At 43.3% G+C, this 27,983-nt stretch overlaps 1 protein-coding gene across 5 annotated transcripts; it reads left to right on the forward strand.

The window, feature by feature from the left end:
* The first annotated feature begins 26 nt into the window (after nucleotides 1–26).
* On the forward strand, nucleotides 27–27,866 carry apol1 (apolipoprotein L, 1). 5 transcript variants are annotated; one of them, XM_083653872.1, is made up of 34 exons: nucleotides 27–231; nucleotides 360–428; nucleotides 1,334–1,405; nucleotides 1,865–1,939; nucleotides 2,175–2,246; nucleotides 3,326–3,400; nucleotides 3,583–3,651; nucleotides 3,844–3,909; nucleotides 4,610–4,678; nucleotides 6,309–6,377; nucleotides 6,473–6,535; nucleotides 7,784–7,852; nucleotides 7,940–8,002; nucleotides 8,909–8,974; nucleotides 9,121–9,171; nucleotides 9,275–9,349; nucleotides 9,603–9,650; nucleotides 11,320–11,391; nucleotides 11,501–11,554; nucleotides 11,647–11,718; nucleotides 13,571–13,624; nucleotides 14,193–14,261; nucleotides 14,541–14,618; nucleotides 14,733–14,792; nucleotides 15,315–15,395; nucleotides 17,571–17,663; nucleotides 20,760–20,816; nucleotides 21,378–21,458; nucleotides 21,598–21,654; nucleotides 22,597–22,641; nucleotides 23,630–23,713; nucleotides 23,835–23,874; nucleotides 24,099–24,150; nucleotides 24,923–27,866. In XM_083653872.1, exons 1-34 carry the CDS (start codon nucleotides 229–231, stop codon nucleotides 25,875–25,877), a joined length of 3,078 nt encoding a protein of 1,025 aa, XP_083509998.1. In that variant the 5' UTR covers nucleotides 27–228; the 3' UTR covers nucleotides 25,878–27,866. The 5 variants fall into 5 exon arrangements, with proteins under 5 accessions (XP_083509998.1, XP_083509999.1, XP_083510000.1 ...); XM_083653873.1 differs by having other exon boundaries at nucleotides 14,196–14,261; XM_083653874.1 differs by having other exon boundaries at nucleotides 11,323–11,391.
* The last annotated feature ends 117 nt before the right edge of the window (nucleotides 27,867–27,983 follow it).

The following is a 27,983-nucleotide window of genomic DNA, read 5'->3' on the forward strand; positions in this document are numbered from 1 at the left end:
AGTAGGCCTAGTCGCGTCACCATATTTTTCCACCAGGGAGGAACTCTCTTCACAGCCGGGATCAGAGAGAAGAGAGCCGACATCACTACGGGAAAGTGTCGAAACTGTGGTTGAGATTCTCAACTTGAGAAGTGGCGTAACGTATCAACAAATCCCTGCTAACTTCTGTTTAGCAAGAGAGTAACGTTAACTCTCGCTATTACTGCCAGGAAAACAACGACAGGCGTTATGGTAAGTTGACATTGAACGTTTTGCCTGGAAATTTCATGTTGACGTGTTTGCTGAAAATGGATCTAATGCCCTTGAGTGTATGTATCAAAACAGGCATTTAGTGACATGATAAATGTTATTTTGGACAGGATCAGCGCTATGATAACCTGGATTTGGATTTGGACTGTGATGGAGAAGAAGGAGGAGGAGGCGTTGCTGTGAGTTGTGGGATGTTTTTAATTTGTTGTTTTGGGGTTTTCACTGTTTGAATGTATGGTTGGAATTCACATTTTTCTATTGGCAAGTCCAGAGTCTAGTAAACACAATTGCATTCAGTTTACACAGCTTTTTATTTGTGGAACAGATTGAACCCACCTGTTATAAATCTTTGTGACTATTAAGTTATCTGTATTCATCAATACTATTATCAAACTGATGTGTTAAGAGGATATATGGTTTTAAGGCAGTGATTCTCAACCCTTTTCATATCGACCCATACTTTAGTACATACTGCACAGCCATTCTTCGTTCTACATTCTCGATTGTAAATGAAATAATGCTGAAGTTTAACAATTTCTCAGTTTTCTGGGGACCCCTGAGGGTCCCCGAACCCCACGCTAAGAACCACTGTTGTAAGGGAAAGTAGGATGCATAAATCAAGGCTTTTTTGTGTGAAACTGATTTGTGTTTACTATTGCATTTGTTTGCCTTATGATGCTGAGGCAAACAGTAGGCCCTGGTGGTTTACCCCACCTTTTGTAAAACTACATCAATGTGGATGGATGACGTTGTTAAGTGTCGGGAACTGGGAAACTTCCTGGAACTTGGAAAGTTAAAATGGAAATGTAATAGGTCAATCACTTTCTGCATCCTTTACGGATCAGGCAGTCTCAATTGAGCTGTTCATCAGTGTACCAGATTAATAGGGCTTTCTCATTACTGATTAGATTACAGTAGTTGGTAGTGAATGTTCAACATTTCACCTCTGTTATTCACTAACAAATCCAGAAGCACAATGGAAATGTATTCCTGTGTTGTGGTCCTTGATATTTTTCAGATGCAAGCAATATATTAGGTTTCTAAAGTGTGTTTTTGGTTTACTTTTTCTCCTCTCCTCATTCAGCAAAAAGCAGCGATATTCGGTGGGATGTTCAAAAGATCCTCCAAGTCTTCAGAGCCGTCCCTCCAATTCCAGGTAATGTGGCAGATTTAGTTTTACATTTTAAAACTTTAATGCCTACATTAATACAATGTTTTTAGTTTTACAATTTAAAACTTTAACACCTACATTAATAAAAATGTTTTTAGTTTTACAATTTAAAACTTTTAACACCTACATTAATAGAATGTTTGCTGTTTGCTGTCCTTAAGATAAAATTCACAGTTGAATATGAATAGTTGATATTGAATATTTAATGCTAATATTATTTTGGGTATTTGACATCTTGAAGGAGAAAAGCTTCTGCACACCATGACATCTTAAAAGATTACAAAATAGCATTTAAAGGGGTGTATTATTGTATTTTTGTTTAAGTTCGGAGCAACCATTATTTTCTAAAATAGAGGTTTTAATTAAATTAAATTTCAAATATAGCAATGGATATACACAATTTGACTGTACATCTACTAACATAGATTTATTTTCTTTTTACAGGACAATCATTATTCGCCAGCAAACAGTGAGCTTTCACAGAGCAATGACAGTCTGAGTGAAAACAACAACGCTAAGGTATGTGTGTGTGTGTGTGTGTGTGTGTGTGTGTGTGTGTGTGTGTGTGTGTGTGTGTGTGTGTGCGTGTCTGTGTGTGTGTGTGTGTGTGTGTGTGTGTGTGTGTGTGTGTTCCCCTGATCTCTTCCCTGATGAACATGGATTGGAGAAATGTATTGTATTATAAATCGGTGACAGATCTGGTTTGATCTGGTTCAGCAGATCTGAACCTGGACTGACCTATTTAACGTTTCAGGAGAAAGGAGGCGTGTTTAAAGGAATCCTGAAGAAGAGCGCCAAACCTGCCAAAGAAGGAACGTCTACTCAGGTGTGTATTTAACTTTCATATTATCTGTTTATTTTTGAATATGTAACTCTTGTGATCTTATAATAATTAATACTGTTTGCTCTCCAGTGCTAGCACAGCAAACACACACACACACACACACACACACACACACACACACAAAACTGCAACACCAGCAACTCTATTCGCTTTTTTCACAGCAGCCATTTTGTGTCTCAAAGGCAGGAAGTAACACAGGTGCAACCAAAACAGTAACTAGGGCCACAACACTGGGACACCTATATGGATTGGAAGTTGGAAAGCCTCCTTAATGTTTTGCTAGCACCTATGTTACTTCCTGCCTTTTAGAGACAAATTGGCTCCTGTGAAAAAGGCCCATACGTCACTCTGTTGCTTGGTTGGTCAGTCCACAAAAAGTTCACCACCCGCCACAGTTTTCACTCTAAGGCTGAAGTTTGGCATGGAGGTTGTGTTTGTGCTTGTGTGTGTGTTTGTGCCCCTGTTTGTGCCCATGCCAATTGGCTAAAGGGGGGGGGGGGAAATTTCAAAATACAGAGTCACAGATGCAGAGTAGGGTGGGCTGCCGCTGCCATCTAGCCTGGTGAACCAGCCAATCACGTGAACTCACATTGTTTCATTCTGCATTTAAATAATGTGAGTTCACGTGCTCGGCTGGTTTACCAGGCTACCTGCCATCCTGCATTTCCGAAATTCACATTATGTGGTCGAAGCTATTGGGAATTTGCGCTTGTTTTTTTTGTCACCTCTCTATTTCACGAACAAGAATGTTAGTAACAATTATTAGTAATTTAAATAATTATTTGTATCTTTCTTTCTTTCTTTGTATTCATACATTCACCTTATTTTGATTATCCGGTTTGCGCATTACATTGATAATGTTATTTCACCAGAAGCACAATATATGCCACTCTTGACAACAAAAATGACAGACAATTTGGTAAATAAAATATATACGGTACTGTGTATGTGTATATATATATATATAGATATAGATATATATATATATCTATATATATATATAATTGCAGAAAACAAATACGATTCTAAAATATTGATTTTAATATGTGTGTTTTTTACAGGCGACCCTCTCTGTACAAAACACTGAACTGTCTGTCAGTAGTGACAGCTTACCTGACAACAACAAATCATCTAAGGTGAGTTTATTTTCTTTAGGGCTCCCATGGGTCCTTGAAATCCTTTAAGGTTTGTGAATTTGAGAGAGAGAAAAATCATGTGTGGGAACCCTGTTTCTTGCTCTGTGTCCTGTTATACGTAACAGTTTTTTTTTTAAAGTCATTGAAACTAAAGCTGTCTTTCTTTCCACTTCCGTATTCAGGAGAGAACAGGTGTGCTGGGTGGGATCCTGAGACGATCACCCAAACCAGGACAGCGGAGGCCTTCACAGGTGAAACATGATCTTCTATTATATATATTCTCATCTGCACACTGTGGTACTTCACCTGAGAAATGAGTTAGTTACTCTGGATAAGAGTGTAAAAGTCTGTAAGTGTTGTGTTGTGTTGTGTTATCTTATGTTATGTTATGTTATGTTCAGTTGTTCCATAAAGACGCTGAATTATAATTTGTGTGTTTTCAGGACAATTTGTTAGTGGACAGTGAGCTCGTAGCCAGTAATGACAGTCTGTCAGAGAACAATGCTAAGGTGAGTCTCATCAACCAAAAGAAACTCTTTTAATGCATTTTGTTAAACTTTTTGTTTAATATAACAATAAAATAATTATGAACCATAATTTTACTTTCAATCCTTGTACATGAATTAGGATGATCAGATTATTATTATCAGTAGCTGTCGGTAGCAGTTGTCTCATGTAGGCTTCCTCCCTCTTTTTGTCCCATATAGAAACAGAGATACTGTATAGACATTTTAGTAAAAAAAAAAAAAGGGGTGTGCATAAGTATTATTTGGTTCTAACAGTACATTAGTAAGTCAAGTGTTTCCTTCATGTCACCCATGAATCATTTGTGTGTGTGTGTGTGTGTGTCTGTCTGTGTGTGTGTGTGTGTGTGTGTGTGTGTGTGTGTGTGTGTGTGTGTGTGTGTGTGTGTGTGTGTGTGTGTGTGTGTCTGTGTGTGTGTGCGCGCGCATGTGACGTGGGTGTGTGTGTGTTTGGGTGGGGGGCATACAGGGGGGATAGACCTGCATGCATCAGCATATTGGGTCAGAGTGCTGTCCTTTTGTATGAAGCACTAAATCCCTAAACACCTTTCCATTTGACGGCTGCATTATTTGAAAAATACCAGAGGGGAAGCTCTTCCAAAATCCTCCGCTGTGGGGGAAATTACTCAAATTAGAATTTTTGTTTTATTTATTTATTTATTTGCTTATTTGCTTATTTTTTCAGGAGACAGGAGGAATATTCAGTGGGATGTTTAAAAAATCCCCAAAGCCCTCAGCTAGGACCCAGTCTCAGGTGAGAGTTTTGGCATTTGGTATTTTCAAAGTGTACAGTGGTTCTTAAAGCGGGGTCCGGGGACCCCCAGGGGTCCTTGAGGGGCTTCCAGGGTTTCCACACTGCACAGCAAAAAGGGAAATTATTTATTTTCACTACTGTCTAATACCATCATACCATCCATAGTTAACACAATGACAGAATGTATAACGATTGTTGTGGTCATGGGTTTCATACATCTTCTATAATGAAACATCTCAAAACAAATCGGGGGGGGGGTACGGTGGTGCAGTGGTAAGCGCTGTCGCCTCACAGCTCGAAGGTCCTGGGTTCGATTCTCACCTGGGCCGCTGTGAACGCTGAAGGAATGCGTGCCCGTCCGCATGTCCTCGAGTGCCCACGGCACGACTGGGGTCGTCAAAAGGGCCTTTCTGTGTGGAGTTTGCATGTTCTCCCCGTGCCTCCTGGGGGTTTCCTTCATATAGGAACCCCCTTCACCAAAACATGCAATATCCTGGTTGCTAATGTGGTTCCTCCTCTGGTCGTTAAGGGCGCCCGTTCGGAGGGAGGGGAACTGGTTGGAATAGCGTGAACCTCCCACGTGCTATGTCCTACCAGTGAAGCTTCCCCTGTCAGGTGAAAAGAAGCGGCTGGCTAACTGCCCATGTCTCGGAGGAAGCATGGAGCCAGTTTCGGCTCTCCCCAGATCGGCAGAGGGTGGAGTAGCAACCAGGATAAATAAAAGTAAATTAGCACTAAGGGGGATAAAAATGGGATAAAAAAATCGGGGGGGGGGGGGGGGATCGTATCAGATGGGGGACCCTGGGACAAAATCTTATCAACTGGTCTAATAGAGAGCTGCAGGGATGACGTATTTTTCTAGTCAGAACGCGGAAGTCCCGGATCTGCCTCTGGGATTTTTGAATGGGTTTTTGGCGCGATGCTTCAAATAAGGTCTCTGGGCAATGCAAGCTTAATCAAACGCGAACCAGTGTTCAGCGGGATAATCTTCACACATGAGGACCACTTTCATGAGTTTAGAAGAGTAAATGCGAGCCCTAGAAGTAAAAAGCTTGTGCTAAGCTAACCAGAACTACACACAGTGTCGCATAGGCTTCCACGTCACGTCACCACTCAACCTGGAGTGTTGTTGATGTGTGCGCTGCTGTGCACTGATTACCCCGGGCTGAATGGGCTGAACCAGGTGAGGGAAAGAGAATTTCCGTGTTCGTCCTTTGAAGTGATGACATTATTGACGTATAATATCCCCGTCGACTCAACAGTGTAGTCTCATTTAGCCGTTTGCTAGCTAGCCGCCCTTTTAACGGCATGTAAAAGCGTAAAAACTCATAAAAGTGGTCCTCATGTGTGAAGATTATCCTGCTGAACACTGGTTCGCGTTTGAATTAGCTTGTGTTAACCACAGACCTCATTTGAAGCATCGCGCCAAAAACCCATTCAAAAATCCCATAGACGAAAACAGTGAAGAACCGGGAGTGTTAGCATCGATGTTTTCCGGACTCATTCTTGCAGCTCTCTATTTGTGTCATTTTAGGGGTCCTTGATGTGAGAAATTTTGAGACTACCAATGTTATTAGATGATGATTAATATTTATAATTTCTAGAGTGCATTCTCTCTTGTTTGTTTCAGGATGATTTGTCTGTACCTGGTGAGCTCTCAGGCAGCAATGACAATCTTTCTGAGAATAGCAGCACTAAGGTGAGGGTTATTAAAACCAACCTACTGAGATTCTTAACTGAAAGTATAACGTCAAACTACGTGTCTTAAGTGTCGGCTCCATGTTGTTTTCCCAGGAGAAAGCAGGAATATTCAGTGGGGTATTCAGGAAACCTAAGCTCTCAAGTGCCAAGTCTCAGGTAAGATGATCGATCGTCTTGATTGAAGGGTTTCAGCGAAAAACAAATCTGCATCCAGGGTCTCCACACTCCACAGTAAAAAGGAAAATTATTTATTTTCACTTAGGGGTGCTCCAAAAAATCGATTCTGAAAGGATCGCGATTCTTAATGCCACGATTCCTGGATCGATTCCAAACTCCCAAGAATCGATTCTTAAAATCGTAAAAAAAAGTTTACAGTTTACAGTTTACAGTGCAGTGTTTACAACGCAACATGCAAGATACCGGTTGAATAAGTGTCCAAATGTTCATGTCATTTGTGTACTGTACTGCCACGGTGCCACCACCTCTTGCACTTAAGAACTCTGGTTAATGTATTCCCCCAAAAGTCTACAGATCCCCCCCAGCCTATAAATCCATCTTATCTGAAGAACATAAGGGGGGAATTCCCCCCTAGTTTGCAAAATGAATTTAGGCCCTGACTGTAATACAGAAGTTGAATTTGAAGTTCAGCATTAATACATTTGTCATTTTTTGTCTTATATTTACCTTTGTGTGTTATTGCAATATAAAACTACATAATTGAGAATCGATTCTCGATTCTGGAATCGAGAATCGTTGGAATCGAGAATCGATTCTGGAATCGGATCGTGACCCCAGGAATCGGAATCGGATCGGATCGTGGCTTAGCCGGATCGGAGCACCCCTATTTTCACTACTATCTAATACCATCCATAATTAACACAATGACAGAATGTATAACGATTGTTGTGGTCATGGGTTTCATACATTTTCTATAATAAAACATCTAAAAACAAATCGTATCAGATGGGGGACCCTGGGACAAAATCTTATCAACTGGTCTAATAGAGAGCCGCAGGGATGACGTATTTTTGTAGTCGGAACGCGGAAGTCCCGGACTTCATGGTTCTTCACTGTTTCTGCCTATGGGATTTTTGAATGGGTTTTTGGCGCGATGCTTCAAATAAGGTCTCTGGGCAACACAAGCCGTTTGCTAGCTAGCCGCCCTTTTAACGGCACGTAAAAGCGTAAAAACTCATAAAAGTGGTCCTCATGTGTGAAGATTATCCTGCTGAACACTGGTTCGCGTTTGAATAAGCTTCTGCGGCTCTCTATTTGTGTCATTTTAGGGGTCCTTGATGTGAGAAAGTTTGAGGACCACTGCTGTAGCCCATTCGTCTACCAATGTTATTAGAGGATGATTCATATTTATAATTTCTAGAGTGCATTCTCTCTTGTTTGTTTCAGGATGATTTGTCTGTACCTGGTGAGCTCTCAGGCAGCAATGACAATCTTTCTGAGAATAGCAGCACTAAGGTGAGGGTTATTAAAACCAACCTACTGAGATTCTTAACTGAAAGTATAACGTCAAACTAAAGTGTTGGCTCCATGTTGTTTTCCCAGGAGAAAGCAGGAATATTCAGTGGGGTATTCAGGAAACCTAAGCTCTCAAGTGCCAAGTCTCAGGTAAGATGATCGATCGTCTTGATTGAAGGGTTTCAGCTCCAAAAAATTCTGCATCCATTTTGAGGAGCATTTTATTACCTAAAACCATGACATAGAACCAGGGTAAAAAAAAATGCCCTTTGGTCTGATTTGTTTGGATAATTTTCATCCTTTCTGGAGGCAATTTTATGAACTATGAAGTAAAATATTTGCAAACTAATCGTGCCTTTTTCCTATCTGTCTCCTATGGCTACTCCTCAATTTTTTATTTTTTATGATTCCCCCCCCCCCATTTTTCTCCACAATTGTACTTGGCCAATTTCCCCCTGCTGCCCCGGTCGCTGCTCCACCCCCGCTGCCGATCTGGGGAGAGCCGGAGACTAGCACCGCGCTTCCTCCGACACATGCACAGTTGCCGGCCGTTTCTTTTCACCTGACAGCGGGGAGCTTCACCGGCAGGACATAGCACGTGGGAGGATCACGCTATTCCCACCAGTTCCTTTCCGCCCCGACCGACCAGAGGAGGCGCTAGTGCAGCGACCCCTCAATCCAGCTTCCCACCCACAGGCACAGCCAATTGTGCCTGTATGGACGGCGCCCTACCAAGCCGGAGGTAACATGGGGGTTCGAGCCTGCGACCCTCGTGTTGGTAGGCAGGGAATGTAACGCCCCACGGCTACTCCTCAATTATTGGGGGGGGAAATATATATATTTTTTTTTATATATATTTTTTTGTCAGCTCATCCAAAAAATATAGATGAATAGTGTGATTGCAATAAAAGGTACTCCTTTATTGGGGCTTTTTTTACCCCCTCATTTTAATTTCACAGGCATTTTATGAACTTTCATGGGCATATTTGCCCTGGGCCTGACTGTTACAAATTCTGGAATGACATTCTGTATGTATTCTGTATCCCTCTGTATCAGGATGACTTGTCTGCAGACAGGGAACTCTCTGCCAGCAGTGACAGTCTATCAGAGAAGACGCCAAAGGTGAGAGATGAGGCCCACTGTTTGTTTGTTTGTTTGTTTCAGCCCCTGATCTTGGGTATTGTGTTCACATGAACTGTACTGAATTTAGTCTAAAGAAAGGTAGTTCAGATGTCAGATTCATTCCCGGTGCTTTAAAATCCTGTCAGGGTGGAGTGATGGCGAAGATCCTGAAGAATCCGTTCCACTCTTCAGCTCAGGTAAGTTTGTCATCCCAGTGAATCCTGCATCCTACATACAAATGAGCCAGTATTGGTCCTCTGTCGTGCCTTGAGATTGATACGATGCTGTGTGTTACATCAGGATAAGGAGAAGACTGAAGAGTCAGCAGACTCCAATGAAAAGATCTCTTCCACAGAGAAGACCAAAGCCAAGCAGGTGGGAATGCCAGAGCAACTTGGCCTCCTTTTTTTACTCTTATTTTCCTCTCACAAACTTTTGACTGCATTTGAACCTGATGGCGCAAATGTCAGTTTCCACTTCCTGGCCAGTAAGTAACATCAAAAACATAGGCTCATTACCAAAGAAAGGATCATTTGTTTTTAAATGTTTTGGTCTGCAAGGTTAGGATTTGACTGAGTTGTTGCAGCAGCAGCGACAGGAGGTAACACTGTCACTGTCTCTATTGCAGAATGGTTTGAGTGGGGTTTCGCAGAGCACATTCTTCACTGACAAACAGGTAAGAGAAACCATCGACAGTTAATCTGCCCAGGACCTTTGTCATAACCTCATGAATTATTCAGTGGTTCCCCAAAGTGGAGGTCGGGGGCACGCCCCGGGGGAAGGGGGTGTCGTGGGACACCACTGGGTGGGTCGCGAGCTGATTTCCAGAATGTGTGAAATTGGCCATAAAGAATGTGAAATACAATTTAAAAATTATTAACACGTTCACTGCCAATGACGAGTTGACTCGTCAAACACAATCCAACCGTTCACTGCCAATGACGAGTTGAGACGTCAAAAAAATATATATATATTTTTTTGACGGTGCTACGTGGATCAATGCCCCCCACGTCTCCTATAAAAATATTGGAAGTATTGAATGTGTATAATCTATTTTACCGACCAACTAAGTGGCGACAGTGCTCTCCCGACAGAGAGAAAGCCAACCAAAAACAGCCGCGGGAGGAAGCCATTCTCAAGGAAATGGCTTGGCGATTTTACAGTCATCAGTCACCAGACTCGCCCGAGAGCGGCCGCGCCAGCAGCAGCACACCGAGAGCGGAGAGCGGTGCCTGGGTGCTGGCGTGGGGGATTGCAAATTTGCATAATAGATTATGGGTGAAACACACTTTGAAACACCCGCAGAAAGGCCAGAATCGCACGCATTCCGAAAACCCAGAAACGAACGAGCCTCATTCTCATACTGTAGGCGAAAACGCTTTCACGCTGCTGCACACGGGCGCACAACGGTGGGGGGTTCCAAAAATAGACTGGGTGGGCAGCATAAAGCCTAGAATCGCACAAAGCTTCATCAAAGCTCTCAACCGAAAATCCAAGAAACGATTGAGCCCCAACCACAGTCCACACTCGCCACACTCGCCGACGAGGGGCCGCCAGAGAGGGAGGCTGCTCACTGCTCAGACAGGCAGGAGAAACTGGCTTGTGACAAACGCCACCAGACACGCCCACGGAGGGAGGAGTTTGAAGGAGAGGGTGTTCAGAACTATATTGTTCAGATGTCTGATCTCTCACTGATGCCAAAAATAAATGGTTAAAGTGACTGTTCTGCCTGTTTGATTGAATTTCACAAAACTGCGATTATCTCAGCTTCCTGTCTCAGACGCTGAAACCATGCTGTACTCAACGGCTAATATCTACATACCGGTAACTACTAACTCTACAAACTAACTCTTTTAGACAGAGAAAGCACACATTCTATTAGTACTTTTGTGAACTTCGTGTTCACAAAGTCCAAGCAGAAAATTATCCTCGGCTCTTGTAAAATGAGCCAGAATCCTCAAAAAACGGCTTGGCAGAAGCTACCTACAGTAAAAAAAAAAACGGCTGGCAGTGAATGTGTTAAAAAAGAGAACATTTGAACCATAATTGTTAAGTTTTGTTTGATTTGTTTACGAAATTCTCAAGGGCGCACAAATGTTCGTATACTTCGACCACCTCCGGGGATAGTGGGGAGTCGCGAGCCTCTGGCACCATTATTTTGGGGGTCGGGGGCTGAAAAGTTTGCGAACCCTTGAACTATGTAAAGCAGAAAGGCCTCAAACAAAATGATTATACATGATGGTCATTATTATACATTGTAAATGGTCATTCACTGTTCTACTACTTCAATTATTGCTATTACTACTGTGGTACTACTATTTCACAATAACCGTTTGATTGATCAGCAGGAGAAGAGCTCCGACTCTGCTAATGAAGAGACGTTGGACAACAAAGGGAACCTTCCTAGCAACAAACAGGTTTGTAAAGTTTTTTTTCCAACTTCCTTTATTCCACTCAACAGTTTAACTTCTGTTCTGTATATGATCATGTTTGGTGTTTTCCTCTTTCCATTTGATTCGATATCAGAATAAATTGGCCGGGGCGATGACAAAACTGAATCCATTTCGCTCTGCAAACAAAGTAAGGAGAGTTTTGGATTGCGTTTGGTTTGTGATCATTTGGTACTGCGTGATCAGTAAGCAGCACTGATTAAATCGCTCTTCTCCACACAGTATGAGAAGCAAACCGAGTCAGATGATGAGGATCCACCTGCCAGCAGTGAGAAGCCATCAGCCCACAAACAGGTGCCTGTCTGATATAGCCTACGCTGTTCCTGTTTCACTGTGTGGTTAAAAGCATGACTTGACATTTTAAATTGAATTGCTTATTTTTACTCACCACACTCATAGACTCACATGGAGGAAGAGCTTCTACATATTATTTAAATGTTATTTATCCAGGGAAAGTTTACTGAGCACTAAATGAAAATAAACATAAACACCTCAAAATGGCCAGGTAAGGTGGGGCAAGGAGTTTACATTGACCCCAAAGATGAAAGCAACAACATATTTTTTATTCCTCTAGTATTTTTTTTTCTTTTGTTGTTTTTGATCAAGTGTTTTCGGACCCCCGCTCCCCGCATTCCGCTGCTGTCCCAGGTATTGCTCCACCCCCTCTGCCGATCTGGGGAGAGTTGTAGACTAGCACATGCCTCCTCTGATACATGTACAGGTGCCAGCCACTTCTTTTCACCTGACAGTGAGCAGTTTCACCGGCAGGATGTAGCATGTGGGAGTAGAGGTTAGATTCTCTGCCCGAACCCGAGAACGGCCTAAATATCCCTTCTATTCCTCGGGCCGGGCCGGGCTCGTGGTCCGACATTTAAATAATTGGGCTAATACTTGGTGTGATAATCAGAATGTTATAACATTGTAACCTTAAAACCTTATGTATTCATAAGACTGAAAAGACAACAGGGTTATAGTTTAGATAAACAGCCAACTTAATAAGAAGATTTCGGGTTCGGACCAGGCTCACGCCCATAAATGCAGCGGCCCGGCCCAGACAGAATGGGGTCGGGCTTGTTTTTTTGGGCATGATCTCTAGGCTCTGTGGGAGGAGCACGCTATTCCCGCCAGTTCCCCTCCCCCCCCCGAACAGGCCTCCTCTACCAGAGGAGGCACTAGTGCAGCGACCTGGAGACATACCCTTAACCCAGCTTCCCACCCACAGACACGGCCAATTGTGGCTGCATGGATGCCCGACCAAGCCGGAGGTAACACAGGGGCTCGACCCTGCAACCCTCGTGTTAGTGGACAGGGAATCTACCCGGACGCCCATGCTATCACTTTTTTATTGCTGTAGTCTTTCAAATAAACTGGGAAGCTTTGAATGGCTGTAATCAACTTCTGTCCCCATTTTGCACTTTCCAGGGAGAACTATTTGTCATGAAACAAAATGACATCTGTAGGGAAATGAAGAAGTGCAGAAATCTGATTCCATTGTCCACAAAACATTTGGCTGTCGCCAACACTTCTCTGCAACAGGCTTGTTGACCAATCAGCGGTCACACATCAGCCAAGTTTGCCTGCTCGCTCAGCTCTATAGGACATGAATAGACTTGCAGTGACTTGTCGTGTTGCTTCCAATTTGAATGCATGGTCAGTTTCCCTAAAATGACCTGTTGGCAATCTTAGCATCTGCGCCCCTTGGCTTCAATGGGAAAGGTCAACAATGCTAACAAGCCATTTTAGAAAAACTGAAGGACATTGTACGCTGTAATGTTTTAATGTGGAGTCTTGGAACATTAACCAATGGGGCTAAAATAGATCCAAATACAAATCAAATCAACATCTAAACTTGCGTAATATGAAAAAAACAAGTTTTTTTTAATTTTTAAAACCTTTTATCTTGATTTGTTACTCCTTTCACCAGGCCGTGTCACAAATGTTATAGACCCTTTTCACGGGGGCCATTTTGTGTCGAAAAGGCAGCGTAAACACGGGTGCAAGCAAAACACTAATGGTTTCCAACTTCCAATAAACCCTCATTACTGTGTTATTGTTTTTACCCTGCCTTTTCGACACAAAATGGCACCCGTGAAAAGGGTCTATTGTGGCCCTTTAAATCTAACCATGCTGTGTCCCTCCCTCTCAGAATGTGCTGATTGGAGCCATGTCCAAACTGAATCCATTTCGCACTGCAAATAAAGTAATGATGTTGTTGAATGTGGGGGTGGGGGGTGGTGGAGGTGTTGGTGAGATGAAGAGGAGGAAGATGATGATTGAGGTGGTTTTGAGTCATTACTGGAGCATTGATTTGATAGTAGTGGTGATGTTGGTGTGTTGTATATGAATCCATACCTGCCAACATTAGGCTGTGAAAAAGCGAGATTTTCTGGGGTTCCAGTGGATGCCTTTTAGGTCATCCAGTTTCATATGATACCAGAAACTTCACTCTGGCGTTAAAGCTAAGCCCGCTACAGCCTCTGAAAGACAGTCAAACTATCGTCATGTGTGCTACCTACCGAGAAACAAACACCCATTTGATTTGGATCACTATGCAATGCGGAGAAGAATGGGAGAAATGACCAATGGGGAGCACAGCGGGAGAAAGGGTTAAAAATAGTGAGACGCCCGTGAAAATCGTGAGTGTTGGCAGATATGGTTAATTATTATTTTTGCTTCAGTTGAACTAGGATTAACGGTGTGTTACTTAACCTTGACTGTGGTTAATAGAGTATGATGGCTAACATTTAGTGTCCTTTGTTCCCATTCAGAAGGATCCAGAGGAGACGACGGAGGCGCTGAAGGAGAACGTGAAACAAGGGGACGGGAAGCCAAAACCGGTCAGTCTATTTTTTGCATCACTTTTGCGTCACCAGTGATCTCACACACACACACACACACACACACACACACACACACACACACACACACACACACACCTGATCGTCAGAAATACGCTCTCTGTTCTCGCACCTCCTCTTCCATCACTCCACCACATCCTCCTCGTCCCTTTAAATGCTGATTGGTTGTTTAAAAAACCCTGTCTAGCGCAAGCAGTGTGTGACTCTGTGTGTGTGTGTTTGTGTATGCGTGTGCGCGCGTGTGTGTGTCCTTGCCAGGTCAAAAGCAATATGATCCAGCGAGAGGGGAAGGAAAGAAGTGAAACGCCGCCAGTTCCGCGCAGACCAACACAAGAGGTTGGCATATAGCGGGGCACAGCTGTGCTCAGGGGCCATGTGCTTCACATGAGACTCCTCTGACCCCTCCTCTGTCTCTGACTCTGCCTTGCTAAGCCTGCACTCTCTCCACAGGAACTGAACGGGACGGTTGCACAAGACCGACTAAAACAAAGAGGAACTGAGGCTGTTCAGGTACAGTTTACACTTTTCGTAAAAGAAAAAGTAGGTTATCTGTATATTACTGCGGTCCATACTAGTGTTTGATTGTAGTTTCAAATCTCTATGAAGTATAAAGGATCCAATGTAGCAAGTATGTAGGTTGCCTAATTCCATGCTGTGTTTACACAACCGCTCAGTGGTTAGCGCTGTTGCCTCACAGCAAGGAGGTTGTGGGTTCGAATCTCCACCTCGGTCCTTTCCGGTTTCCGCTTTCCGGGTTTCCTCCCACAGTTTATGCTATCATAATGTAATCTAGTAAAATGGGTCGTATGTATATGATGTATCTAGGCTATGTTGTGTGTAGATATAGGATCTAGTATATGGTTGTGATGATGCTATGTAAAGCCCTTTGAGACATGCTTGTGATAAGTTGGCTATAAAGATAACTGAACTGAATTTGCCTTTATTATGCATTTTGTAAGATAGGACGTCACTTCCTCAGATGCTGGATAATATCTCCTTTTGAAGCAAGACTCTTCATTTTGTCCTTTGCAGGAAAACAAGAACATGATGCCCAGCGAGAGGAAGGGGAAATCGGCAGAAACTCCCCAGGTTCCTGCCAGGCCGACGGAGGAGGTAATCTTTCAGTAGCCATTTCTAAACATGCAGTCTGGACCGTTCCCCGGTAAATCAGTGCAGGGTATTTACCGCTCTTACCCTTCTAGACATGAGGTGTCTTTGTTTCTATACATGGGGAAATGTTCAGTGTTTTGGCTGAGTAGAACGGGGGGGGGGCTGGGGCTATGTGTGTTGCACAGTGCTGCCCCCTCCTGCACAGAGAGGCAGAGGAGAGCGCAGAAAGGAACAGAATATACAGTAGGCTACAATTCTCTGCTCTGGATCTAAATAAATGTTTCGAATGCATTTATTCCTCTAGTAGTCTACTCTATATAGCTCTAGTCGATCTCTGTTCCAATGTTCTCATTAAGAGATCGACCTTGCAGCGGGAATACGCCTATAGCCTATTTGTTCGGCATTCAACAGGCACGGCAAACTTGGACGCATCGTTATTGAAACGCAGACAACATGATTCCCACCTGGGACGCTGTGAGCGCTGATGGAATGCGTGCCCGTCCGCATGTCCTCGAGTGCCCACCGCCCGGGTGGGGTCGTCAAAAGGGCCTTTCTGTGTGGAGTTTGCATGTTCTCCCCGTGCCTCCCGGGGGTTTCCTTCATATAGGAACCCCCTTCACCAAAACATGCAATATCCTGGTTGCTAATGTGGTTCCTCCTCTGGTCATTAAGGGCGCCTGTTCGGAGGGAGGGGAACTGGTTGGAATAGCGTGAACCTCCCACGTGCTATGTCCTACCGGTGAAGCTTCCCCTGTCAGGTGAAAAGAAGCGGCTGGCTAACTGCCCATGTCTCGGAGGAAGCATGGAGCCAGTTTCGGCTCTCCCCAGATCGGCAGAGGGTGGAGTAGCAACCAGGATAAATAAATTGGATTAGCACTAATGGGGGATCAAAATGGGATAAAAAATCGGGGGGGGGGGGAATTAAAAGAAGAAAAAAATCAGCTGAAACGAATTGTAACAGCTCAGAACGAAAATCTGTCACTGTTGAATGAATTTGCACTTTAAAGAGCACGCATCACTCAGCCGTGGTGAGAGGAGTGTGTGGCTTCTCTCATCTCTCCCACCTGGCTGTCGTCACTCGCTGATCAAAGCGAGTAGCCTACTAAACGCTGTTGTGACTTTGCTCGTTTCATTCATTTATACGTTTCCACCCAGTTTCAACAGTGAAAGCTGGGAGAAAGATCTCAGTCTCTAGTTGAGCGAAGCGGATAGAGACTGAGAACCGACTCCATTTTCTTCACAATTTTTAAGTGATTTAAAGGTACTAGTCTGTCAGATTTTCCCTGCCATTGAGTAGGTGTGGTGGGTCACAAGGTCGCACAGACCCCTTCAGTGCTAAAGAGCTGCTAACCCCCAAATCAATGAATTCCTCTGGGTTCCAGTGGAGAGTTTAGTGTTCCATGATGGTCTGACTGCTGTTTCAGAGGCTTCTCCACCCTGACAACAAGAACATTCCGAGGGAAACGCCGAATACGGAAAATGATTTAATTGAGAACTATTCAATCTCAGCACAAACTATTGGCATTTGCCAGCTTCAATACAAAAATACCGTTATCTGCCTTTACAAACCTGTATCAGTCACATTCTAGCTTGCGTGTTTACACACAGTGCCCACACACACACACACACACGCCACACACACATACACATTCCAATGCATTCATGTAGAATGCACTTTCAAGGCACACAGACACATTGTAAATCTGACATGCATACACATTTAATATAATCAACATCTAACCTACTAGAAATGATCCAATTTTATGCATTGCATAGTCAGATCACTGCACACTTGACTACTATCTTTCGTTAGAGCTCCACTACCAGCGTTGCGTTTCCATTAGCATTGCGCTAACGTGACGTTCTCCCTGCTCCACAGAGCGCGTTGACTTTTGAACGGATTGACCAGAAAACAGTCAATTAAACGTTATTTTGATGCGGGAGAATGCGTGCGTGCGTCAGCCATCGAGGGTTGAACCTCTGACATTTTTCCGCTTGGACGCAGCCATCAGACGCAACGCGAGCAGTGGAGCATTTTTCACTGCTCGTAAAGGAATTTAGATCCATGCATGTTTCTTTCTTGAACCAAGCTTTGGGTCAAGTAGACCTTCTTCAGGGCATGCAGTACACTGGTTCTTCAGCATTTTCATTCATTTTGATTTGTTTTATTTGTTCCAGAGTCAGTCAGATAATGACCGTCTGAAAGAAAGCGAATCCCTCCTCACTGAGGCCAGAGAGGGAGAGGATGTCAACGCTACAGAGAGCAAAACAGTAAGTCCATATTTCAATTGCTATGGATTAAACAGTATTTGCAAATAATTTTTGGTTAGTTTTAACCTCCTTCATGATGGTATGTAGCTTTTTAGGTTATCTGCATATAGGATAGGATAGGATAAACTTTATTGTCACTTCATGGTACAAGTATCACGAGCGAAATTCTTCTGGGTTCGCTCTCAGAGTGAGGAGAGCAGAACCAAGTCGCCATAGTACAGCGCCATCAGATTCAAAAGCGAGGGGGGATGTATGAAGGTGGGGGGGGGGGGGGTGTGTGCGTGGTGTATGTCCATGAGTCCTTGGAGAATGTCCATGTGTGTGTGTGAGTGTATGTCTGAGGTTCCTCTAGGCTGATAACACAGCAGGTTGCTATGGAGACGACCTCGATCTTTCCCAGTCCAGAGTCAACAACAGGTGTCCATGGGGGATATCAGCACATGGGTGGGGTTTGTGCTATAAAGTTATTTGAAAGTATCTGAACTTTGGGGGGGGGGAGTTTGAAAGACAATTTGGTATTAGTTTCTCTGGACGATTCAGATACTGTGATTGACGTGAAGTAATTTGGGCTAAACTCCGCCCCATCTGCTGTTTCACGTAGGTGAAACAGACGGTAAGAATGATTTGCAACAGCTATCTTACCAGTGTTTCCAGTTCCTGCTTCCCTCTTAACAGTTTCCTCACCGCAGAGCCATGCAAATGATCCAGCTTAGCTCCAGTACATAATCACATCCTGACAGTGAGCATATCACTTTGATCGTGGCACGATTTGATCCACTAATCACACGGGAGCTGACATGGACACTGTAAATGTTCAAGCATAAAGACTCGACGCTAAAGTCCACAATGAGATCAATCTGCAACTTTAATATACAGTAAACAGAAATATAGAAGCCTGTAACATATATGAACGTAGAAAAATATATATACCGGTACCTACATACAGTATCATATATATACTGTACATGCAGTCCCCCCCCCCCCCCCCACCCCAAAGATGATTAGGACTGTTGTGGCAGCATCCCTCAGCAGATCGACTGCTCTTTCATGCAGATAGAAATAGTGTGTGTGTGTGTGGGGGGGGGGGGGGGTGTCCTGGTAGTGCAGAGGAAGATTCCCTGCCAGTGCCTACCAACATGAGGGTCGCAGGTTCAAGCCCCCGTGTTACCTCCGGCTTGGTCGGGCGTCCATACAGGGCCAGGCACAATAGGCCGTGTCTGCGGGTGGCCACAAAAGCCAGATTAAAGCTTCATTTATAATTAGAAAGTGTCGCTCAGCACATGGTCGCAGACGAAAAAGAAAGTGTCGCTCATGGTACTTCAGTGAATGTTCGCCTCAGTTCAACGGTCACGTGACACCCGAACGCTATTAACCTAGTGCAGACAGCCAAGAGAAGAGAGGGAATGGAATGCACAGTGAAACCACCTCGGAGGCAAGATGTAACGTACTTGGCTGCAGCCGCATATAAACGACACACAACCACACAACTCACCTCCTCTCTCTCTGGGAAATTGGTCACGATGTTCTTTGTGATTTTCACAAAGTCATACATCAAGGACAGGCTGATAAAAATAGCGGGGACACGTTCATTCATTTCAATCGAGCGAAAACCAAAACAAGGAAGTCAAGCGCGTGCCGTCTACACTATATAGCCAATCAGACTTGCGCTCATTTCTGTCGGCGACCGTTTCAAAAGTGTCGGCAGACAAAGCATAAATTGGGCTTAAGGGTATGTGTCCTCCTGATCGTTGCACAAGGGCATACATGGGCAACATACGGCCCGCGGGCGCCCCCTGTGTGGCCCGCGATGGAATTGCAATTTTGTTTTTGTTTTTTTGTTTTTACAGTGCACTTGCAATATACCCGCTGAATAAGTGTCCAAATGTTCATGTCATTCTGGGCAATACTCTTCTGTTATAGCATTTCAGTCTGGAATATGGAATATCTTTCAATAATATTTATGACTAAAAGGCTAAAAGTAATCTCATGTGTAAGAAATGACTGTTCTACATTGAAGTAGAAATTTAAATAATTAACTTGTTGGTTTTGGATTTATTTAGCTTCAAGAGTGCATTTTTGTTCTTGTGTGACCCTCAACACAGGCTTTGAGAATCCCGGGCCACTTACTGATACTTATGCTTAAATTAACCCACTCATATTTTGGTTTATTTCAAGAAAAACATTTTGGCTAGTGGAAATTCTAATTGGCTGGTAACTTTAAAATCTAGCAGCCATATTGGCAGGTGGTGAAAAAAGTTCATTTCAAGCCCTGAAGGGAGAGCAGGTGGTGACATAGGAGTGAGTGAGGAAAAGGATCAAATATTGGTGGTTAAGACTGAATAATGACATCACAACTGTTAATTTAAAATGAGTTATTCCTCTAAACCTGGCTTCAAATGCCCCAAATTTTTCACGCTGGCGCCGCGCCGTTCAGCCCTCAGCAAAATCTGGTAGCGAGGAATTTTTTTTGTGGTCCTCTCTATCATCAAAGTTGCCCATCCATAGGTTACGGCATGACAATATTTGTTCGGCCCCCGGCAACAATCTGGGTTTCTCATGTGGCCCCCCATGAAAAAGAGAGAAATAGTGTCAGGGCAAAATGAGTCTCATTCTTGTGGGTCAAAATTAATGAGCAAAGGGTCAATTCAAGAATCTTCTGTGGATTCTTTCTTCAGACATGTCCGGAGAGATAAGCACACACACTCAAGTGGGCTGCAGGCTCTTCTCTGACAAAGGGTAGCAATGTCAGTTGCTTTGTACACTTCAGTATTTATAGTTGCTTTGTTCACCCTTAATATTGTATGTAATAATGTAATGTAAATATGTAATGTAATATGCACACTTCAAACTAGTCACAACCAGTTCTACAATACACATTAACATGACGCCTTGTATTCGCCATGTATTCTTACATGATTGCCTCTAACACTGAACACTAGTGTGCACTCTGCACAGCTGCATGGCTTCATGTGATGGACAGGAGGACACTGTGATATTCAGGGCACTGTATTTCCTACAGCAACCATCAGCTCTAATGAAATCACTATATCCAATCATTGATTGTCACCTTCCATGATGTCACTCTGTCATTTCCAGACCAAGGTGAAAAAACCCAAGCGCCATAATCCATTCATGGCACGTGCAGCAGCCAAGGTACATGACAGCCAGCGTTTTCCCTGACTCTGCAGTCTCTCTCTGTCATGATCTGTTGAGTAAATACTGAAGGCTTTTACCTACATTACACCTACACACTGTAATATATATATATATATATATATATATATATATATATATATATATATATATATATATATATATATTGTGTGTGTGTGTGTGTGTGTGTGTGTGTGTGTGTGTGTGTGTGTGTGTGTGTGTATATATATATACATGTATATATATATATATATATATTGTGTGTGTGTATATACTGTATATATATATATATATATATATATATATATATACACATACAGTATATAGGGCAGGAGGGCCCTCTAATTTAATTGGATGTTGGGGTCCTATGGGATCATTTTGTACTCTATTGATTCCGGTCTCATTATCTTTTTTACTTGTATAAATAAATAAATCAGATACAAATTCAAAGCGGTGAGAAAGTAAGTTGGTAACATCGATCCCTAAGTAATGATCTTGTATTTCATCCTTGCTATGAGACCTTGTTGTAGTTCATGTGTTGTTTGTTGTTGTTTACTCCAGGCTGCCTCTGATGATGAGGGGCTGAAAGAAGACGAGTCTGCATCTAAGGAGGAGGAGGGGGACAAAGGCAAAGCTGAAGAGGTCTGTTAGTCAGATTCCTTGTTCGCCCCTTGTAGCACTTGTAGGTGAATCGAACAGATTTTGATTCATCGTGATAGTCGTCACCAGTCTCAAATGTACCCCTTGAATTAACGCTGGGCATTTCTGATGATTCTTTTAGACCAAAGTGAAGAAACCGAAGAAAAACAATCCCTTCATGCCTCGGGACCGGGTTAAGGTAACATTCCCACACGTGACTGGCACACACGTGTTTACATGTGGACAGCGTCTGCTTGCCTGTTTTCCTCAGAATGTCATGTTACACACCACACCTATGGACTATACTTTTTGCCTTAAAGAATATCACTAGTTTGGTTTTACTTTTAGCTCCTTGCCAACATCAGTTCACACCATTGGAGAGAACTCTGGTCAGATGAACACTCCACCTTCACATCCTCATTATCAAAAATAATCTCCTGTTTTTTCCACAACAATGGATTAGTGCTCTTAAGCAAGCAGTGTGTTTCTGCAAGTCATTCTTGATGGCGTCGGGAAGAGAACTGGAGAGACTGGAGTTGTAGTTCCACAAGTATTTCTCTGAGGCAGAAATCATCTCACTCGTTGAGTTAATCCTCAGTAGGCGGAGCCAAAGAACCACCGCGGGCTAATATCATGAAGCCTAGGGATTTTATTACTAACTGGAAAAACAATGCAATCTAGTCATACATACAGTACACGCTAGCTAGGTTAGCTACATCTAGTTAGCATAGCTGACCTTCCCTGCCAGATAATGAATGAATTTGCCCTTCAACTTTGCCAGTTAGCTCATTTGTGCATAAAAAAAAACATGCTTCTTTTGCCCTGCCCACTGACTTTTACCTCAACCATTTTAAGATTGTTTCCTCCTTGAGTGAGAGAAATGTTTGTCAAACTAAAACTCTGTCTGAATCAGCGAAATCTGCATGTGAGACAGATGGACAGGGAAGACAGTATGTCTGTATATGAAAGTGACCAGCGTGCCTCCTGTGTGGGAACCGACCAAAAAGCAAAAATGATACTGATACTACTGTTGTGTGTGTGTGTGTGTGTGTTGTGTGCGTTGTGTGCGTGTGTGTGTTGTGTGTGTGTTGTGTGTGTTGTGTTGTGTGCGTTGTGTGCGTGCGCGCGTGTCACGTTTCAGACTAAAGCTGCACAGAAGCCTGTACAGGATGGAGCTGCAGCAGAGGTAAAGGGTCTCATGGTAACCTTACGGCATAGGAGATATGTGATGTTGCTCCTCAGTGGAAGCACAAACATGACCACTTCTCACTCTTTCTTTGTTTCTGTCTTTCTTTCACAAATCAGTCACACACACACACACACACACACACACACACACGGTTTTGGACTACTTGGTTATCTTCCCCCATTATTATGTAGTAAACCCTGTGCGTCAATGTGCTGAGGTGTTAGTCTGGCTCATAGTGGTCCAGGATTACAAAAGGACTATCACATCACCTGACTCCCCCCCCTCCCTGATAACAACTCCTCCTCTGCGGTCATTTGCTGAGTTTGTCTCCAGGGTCTGCGCGCTTGACTCCCAGCAGAGACAATTACAGCCAAGATGTTTGTTTTTATCAACACAAATCCCTAGCCTAGGTAAACCCAGCCCCCACGTGACCTGCTCTCTCAGTCACTAGCGACTGAGAGCAGGTCTGAGAGCAGGTCACGTGGGGGATGGGTTTACCCAGGCTAACAAATCCCACCCCCAGCCTCACCCCCCGTCTCACCCCCCCGTGTGTCTGTGCGCGTCCCTTCGAGAGAAGGATGAGATGAGATTAGGTTGCTATTGCTATGGGCCCAAACTTGTTTTTCTCGGCTTCCTTTTTCAACGTGCGCATGGAGATTTTTGGCCCGACCACTTCTGCAAAAACGGCCATCAAAATCCCGTAGAGTCAGAAAACACTATTACCGCAGCTTCCTCCTCGTCATCTGGATGTTTATGAAAAGTGAAACTAAAGATTCACGTGTTTAAATGTGTCATACGGAATTCAGTTTCTTGCTTTTGTTCATGTTTCTCTATCTCTCTCTCTCTCTCTCTCTCTGCCTCTGTCTCTCGGACACACACAGACATCAGCTACAGAGTGTTTTAACATTATAACTATTTTGTCTTTGTACGTGGGAAAAAAAGTGTCATATACCATTTTAAAGCTTCATAATTTCTGCCCTTTCAGAATGAAGGTGGAAATAAGTCCTTGTTTGACCAGTTGGAGGAATTCCGTATTGACCGAGGGGACCCTGAAGAAGAAGAAGACAGGGTTGGTTTCTAAAGCAAAATATTCTATTTAGACTCTAATATATCATCTTTGATACTTCATTATAGACTGGACAGTAACTGTAAAGTTGAAAATCTGAATACAAATTAATGATCTCTTTTAGGATTTGGAGGGGCTTATGGAGTGGTGGAATACGGTGGAACGTAAGTTGTACTACACAAACACACAAATATTCCTCAATATCTGTGCGTGGCGGGTTTGTGCTTTGGAGTGGAGCTGGTTTGGAGACGACAACAGGATAGAACGAGGATATTAGTCACAGCCTTTCCTTCCTGCCAGGCCTTGCATAGTGCTCATCTTTATATTTATTATGTAACGGACGAGAAGAAAGCAAAAAAATAATGTATTCATGCTTTTACTTCCTCAGCATGGGAGGACACGCCTCAAGATGAAGACATGACAGAGAAAGAAGAGGCCAAGTAAGTCATTGGTTTGGTCGGATGTACCCCTTGAGCTGTTTTGCCATGACAATAGTACCCCCTCACTTACTCTAAACTGAATTTGTTAAACTCATATGGGGACATACAAGTAAATCCATACAAATATATTGATAAAGTGCAGGTGTTTGGGCTTTGGCCTCCTTTTTTTCCTTTTGCAATCCGGAGTGAAAGCGACTGGACGTTTGAGCCATTTAGACCATGTTTGCAAGCTAGTTGGTTTGTGTTTGTGCACAGTTTTGACATGCGTGAACCTGACCTCTTCACAGAGAAGTGTAACAGACAACAATAAAGAGCTTGCTCTTATACCTGCTCTATTTGGAAAGTGTCTCGAGACAACTTTTGTTATGATTTGGCGCTATAAAAGTTTATTTGACTTGACCAGTGACACCTGTCGGGGAGGGAGGAGAGGAGTAGTTATGGCACACACATGGCATTTATCAATGGGCTTATGAAATTACTTGGATTTGTTTTTTTGTTTTGATCATTTTGGAAATAAATTGTAATCCCCAATCTTTCCACGTACCCCCTTGCAAGCTGCTCAAGTACCCCTAGTACCCTTGGTTGGGAATCACTGAAGTAAGTGATGACTCCCGGTTGGTGTGAACCATATTAACATATAACATTTGAAGAACATCTCCAGGCTTTCTTAAGATGTTGTGCTAGTGGTGTGTGGTGTGACTTTGTGTCTCTTGAGTAAATCTGCTCTACATGATCTCTTGAGTAATTCCACCTGTGAATGTGTTCTTCCCAGGGCGTTTGCTGTGACGGCGGACAAGGTGCAGAAGGGCATCCGCGTCTTCAACAAGCTGTTCTCGGAGCGAGCCGAGAGCCTGTGGCAGCACGTCATCGACCTGAACGGCATCGCCGACGGCCTGGACAAGTTCAACAAGAACACAAAGATCGCCCAAATCACCGGCGGCTCCACCAGTGCCATCGGGGGTGTGGCCACCATCACTGGCCTGATTCTAGCCCCTTTCACCATGGGAACCTCCTTGATCGTCACGGCGGTGGGGCTGGGCGTGGCCACGGCGGGGGGCCTCACCTCGGCCGGCGCCGGCATCTCCAACCAGGTCAACAACTCCATGGACCGCAAGAAGGTGGAGAAGATCGTGGAGGACTACCAGGAGAAGATCGCCGACCTCAACAAATGCATGCTCTTCATCAAGCAGGGAATCGAGAACCTGCGCAAATTCGACCTGATGAAGATGAAGAAGCATGCCTACAACCGGGACTTCCCAGCGCTCAACAACATTTACGAGGACGGCGCCATGGTAGGCAAGGCCATCCTCATCAACGCTAACGAGATCATGCGTGTGGTGCAGATTGCCAACGTGGCAGGCAGCACAGCGGCCAGAGCGGTTCAGATCGCCAGCATGGCCACCGGCGTGCTCACCGGACTCTTTGTAGGAATGGACATCTACTTTGTGGCCAAAGACTCCAAAGAACTGAAGAAAGGGGCCAAGTCTGAGTTCGCTGCCAAAATCCGAGAGGTGGCCAACCAGCTGCACGAGGGCCTGGTGGAGCTCAACGGGATACGAGAGGAGCTTCAGTCCACCGACTCCTCCGAAAACACCGAGGACAACACGGCTACCGAGGACAGTGCCAAGAAGGAGCAAGAGGAGAAGCCTGACAGTTCAGATGAAGATGAGATTGACCGCATTAAAAAAGCCATCAAAAAGGATTATGAGAACAGGGAATACGTTTGACCAAAGCTTCCAAGTTGGCAAAGTCCTGAAACCATACTTCATTATCAAGGTCTGAAAGACAAGATTCCTTGTCAATTTTCCCTCTCAGGACATTCAAAAAGTTGTAACTTTGTAAGTGACTTTATCCCAGCATGCTTCTGCATTGCTAAGAAATGCTAACAAGAAGTTGTGGTGAAATTCTGAGTGGGGGGAAAAACTTTAATAATGTCCTAAGAGGGGCTTGATTTATGATCAATTGAACAGACTTCCAAAAGTGTCGATACATGAGTATTCCCTTTTAAGAAACTTAATATTTGGTCAGAATTTATACTACTGGGAGAAACTGTGGTTTTTTTTGCTCGGATCCGTTTCTTTTTGGCAAAATGTGCCAATACATGAGACTGCCATGTTGTCTTTTCCTAAAACAAGATACAAAAATTTAGCCAAATATTTTGGTAGCATTAACTTCAGGTTAATCAAATAAATAGATGCAAAAGGTTGTAAACTATTACTTCTGGTGTAGCTTTATGTGCTGCTTATTAGTTCATATTGAAACATTTTTACTGAGCAGGTGTAACGTTAGAGGTTGTGCATACTGTTAGGGAGCGGTGCCTTCATTATTTATACTGCCTTAGAAATATGATGCAGGTTAGAGTTATTCTATTTGCAGCTCTTGGTTTTGTAGGTTTCAGAGCTGCTATGCAAACCGATCCCCCATTTCCTCTCCTGTGGAGGTTATGGATCTGACGTATGGGACGTGTAAAAGCTGTACTGGTTTTTACATTTGTCTGATTGAAAAGCTTGATGGTATCGAGTCTTTAAACAAATTAACAGTAATAATATAATAACATTTATTTTGAAAGCTGCTGCTGTACAACTAGGTACCTTTTTTCTTTTTCTTTTTACACAAAAAAGCCAATAAAATGGCAAAATCAGGGCTACAGAATGGTAACAAAAATGATGTGAAAACAAATACGGTAAAAGCCTATGTATGGTGTGTTTTAGGGGTGATTTAAAAGCGAGAGATTTCACCAGTCTCAGCCACTACTGTATAACAGGGTTCAACTTCCTGCACAGGTCTGTGAATGTATGGTAAAAGAATTTGGCAATTGTACTGTAATATTGTATGGTCCTAATGTATAGACACATTTTGTGTTTTTAGACCCTTGTCACCTAACATGTTCTGATATTTGTTGTTGTGAATTATGAATGATTTTTAGAGTGATACGGCAGAAGACGACAGTCAGACTTCAACCCAAAGTCTTCAAATCAACAAGTTAGGATAGACCTTTTTCACAGCAGCCATTTTGATGTGTCAAAACAGGGTAAACAGGTGTAATTAACGTTAATGATGGTTCTATTCCATTTAGGTGTTCCAGTGACAGGGCCCTAGTATTTTGCATGCTGGCTCATTGGAATGGCCCTGGAACACCTAAATGCAATGGAACCATTGTTAATGTTATTAGTTACACCTGTGTTTACCCCTGCTGTGACAACATCAAAATGGCGACTGTGAAAAAGGTCTATTAGTGTTTTCTATCAGAAACTATGTCGGAACTATGATATAAGATTGGCCAGTAGTTTTCCCTGCTGGTTATCTCTCTAATAAGCAGTTAATTACCTGGTATCCCTGGTATTCCAGGTGGAAAATAGTTCCTGATTAGATCATTGATTAGAGTGAAAACCAGCAGGACTATGGATCCCAAGGATTGAAAGCCGTTTAGACCGTTCCAAGAAGACACCTATTTCTTAGGTTTGCCTTTTCTCTTTAATATGACTCTGATGGAAGAATTGTAATTCCATTTTAGACTGCTGTTCCAAAGATGAGGTCCGAGGTGCCTGAACAAAGCTCAATGCTGTCAGTATGTCCTGTTCATGTCAGCTCTGTTGTATTTAATTAACCTTAATGTATGTTTTTTTCAGTCTTGGTCTGGGTGGAACTGTTCATTCCGTGTGATACCTTTTTATGTGCAATATAGGAGTCTATTAAATGTCTGTAAAGTTACTAATAAAAGGTCAAAGCAATATTGTGCCAAGCGAGTGTGTTCATGGGTTTACGTTAAAGGCTTCACACAAGGTAGCAAACACTTGACTTTTCCTTCCGCGTAACGTTACTATGGGTCCTTT

This window comes from Poromitra crassiceps, assembly GCF_964638095.1.
Source record: "Poromitra crassiceps genome assembly, chromosome: 17".
In the NCBI taxonomy this organism is placed as follows: domain Eukaryota; kingdom Metazoa; phylum Chordata; class Actinopteri; order Beryciformes; family Melamphaidae; genus Poromitra; species Poromitra crassiceps.

Bases quoted from the DNA above. Each gene is read 5' to 3' on its own strand.
- apol1 (XM_083653872.1), top strand. The intron at 6,378-6,472 runs GTGAGGGTTATT...TTGTTTTCCCAG, and splicing joins CTGAGAATAGCAGCACTAAG to GAGAAAGCAGGAATATTCAG. The intron at 9,350-9,602 runs GTGGGAATGCCA...TCTCTATTGCAG, and splicing joins AGAAGACCAAAGCCAAGCAG to AATGGTTTGAGTGGGGTTTC.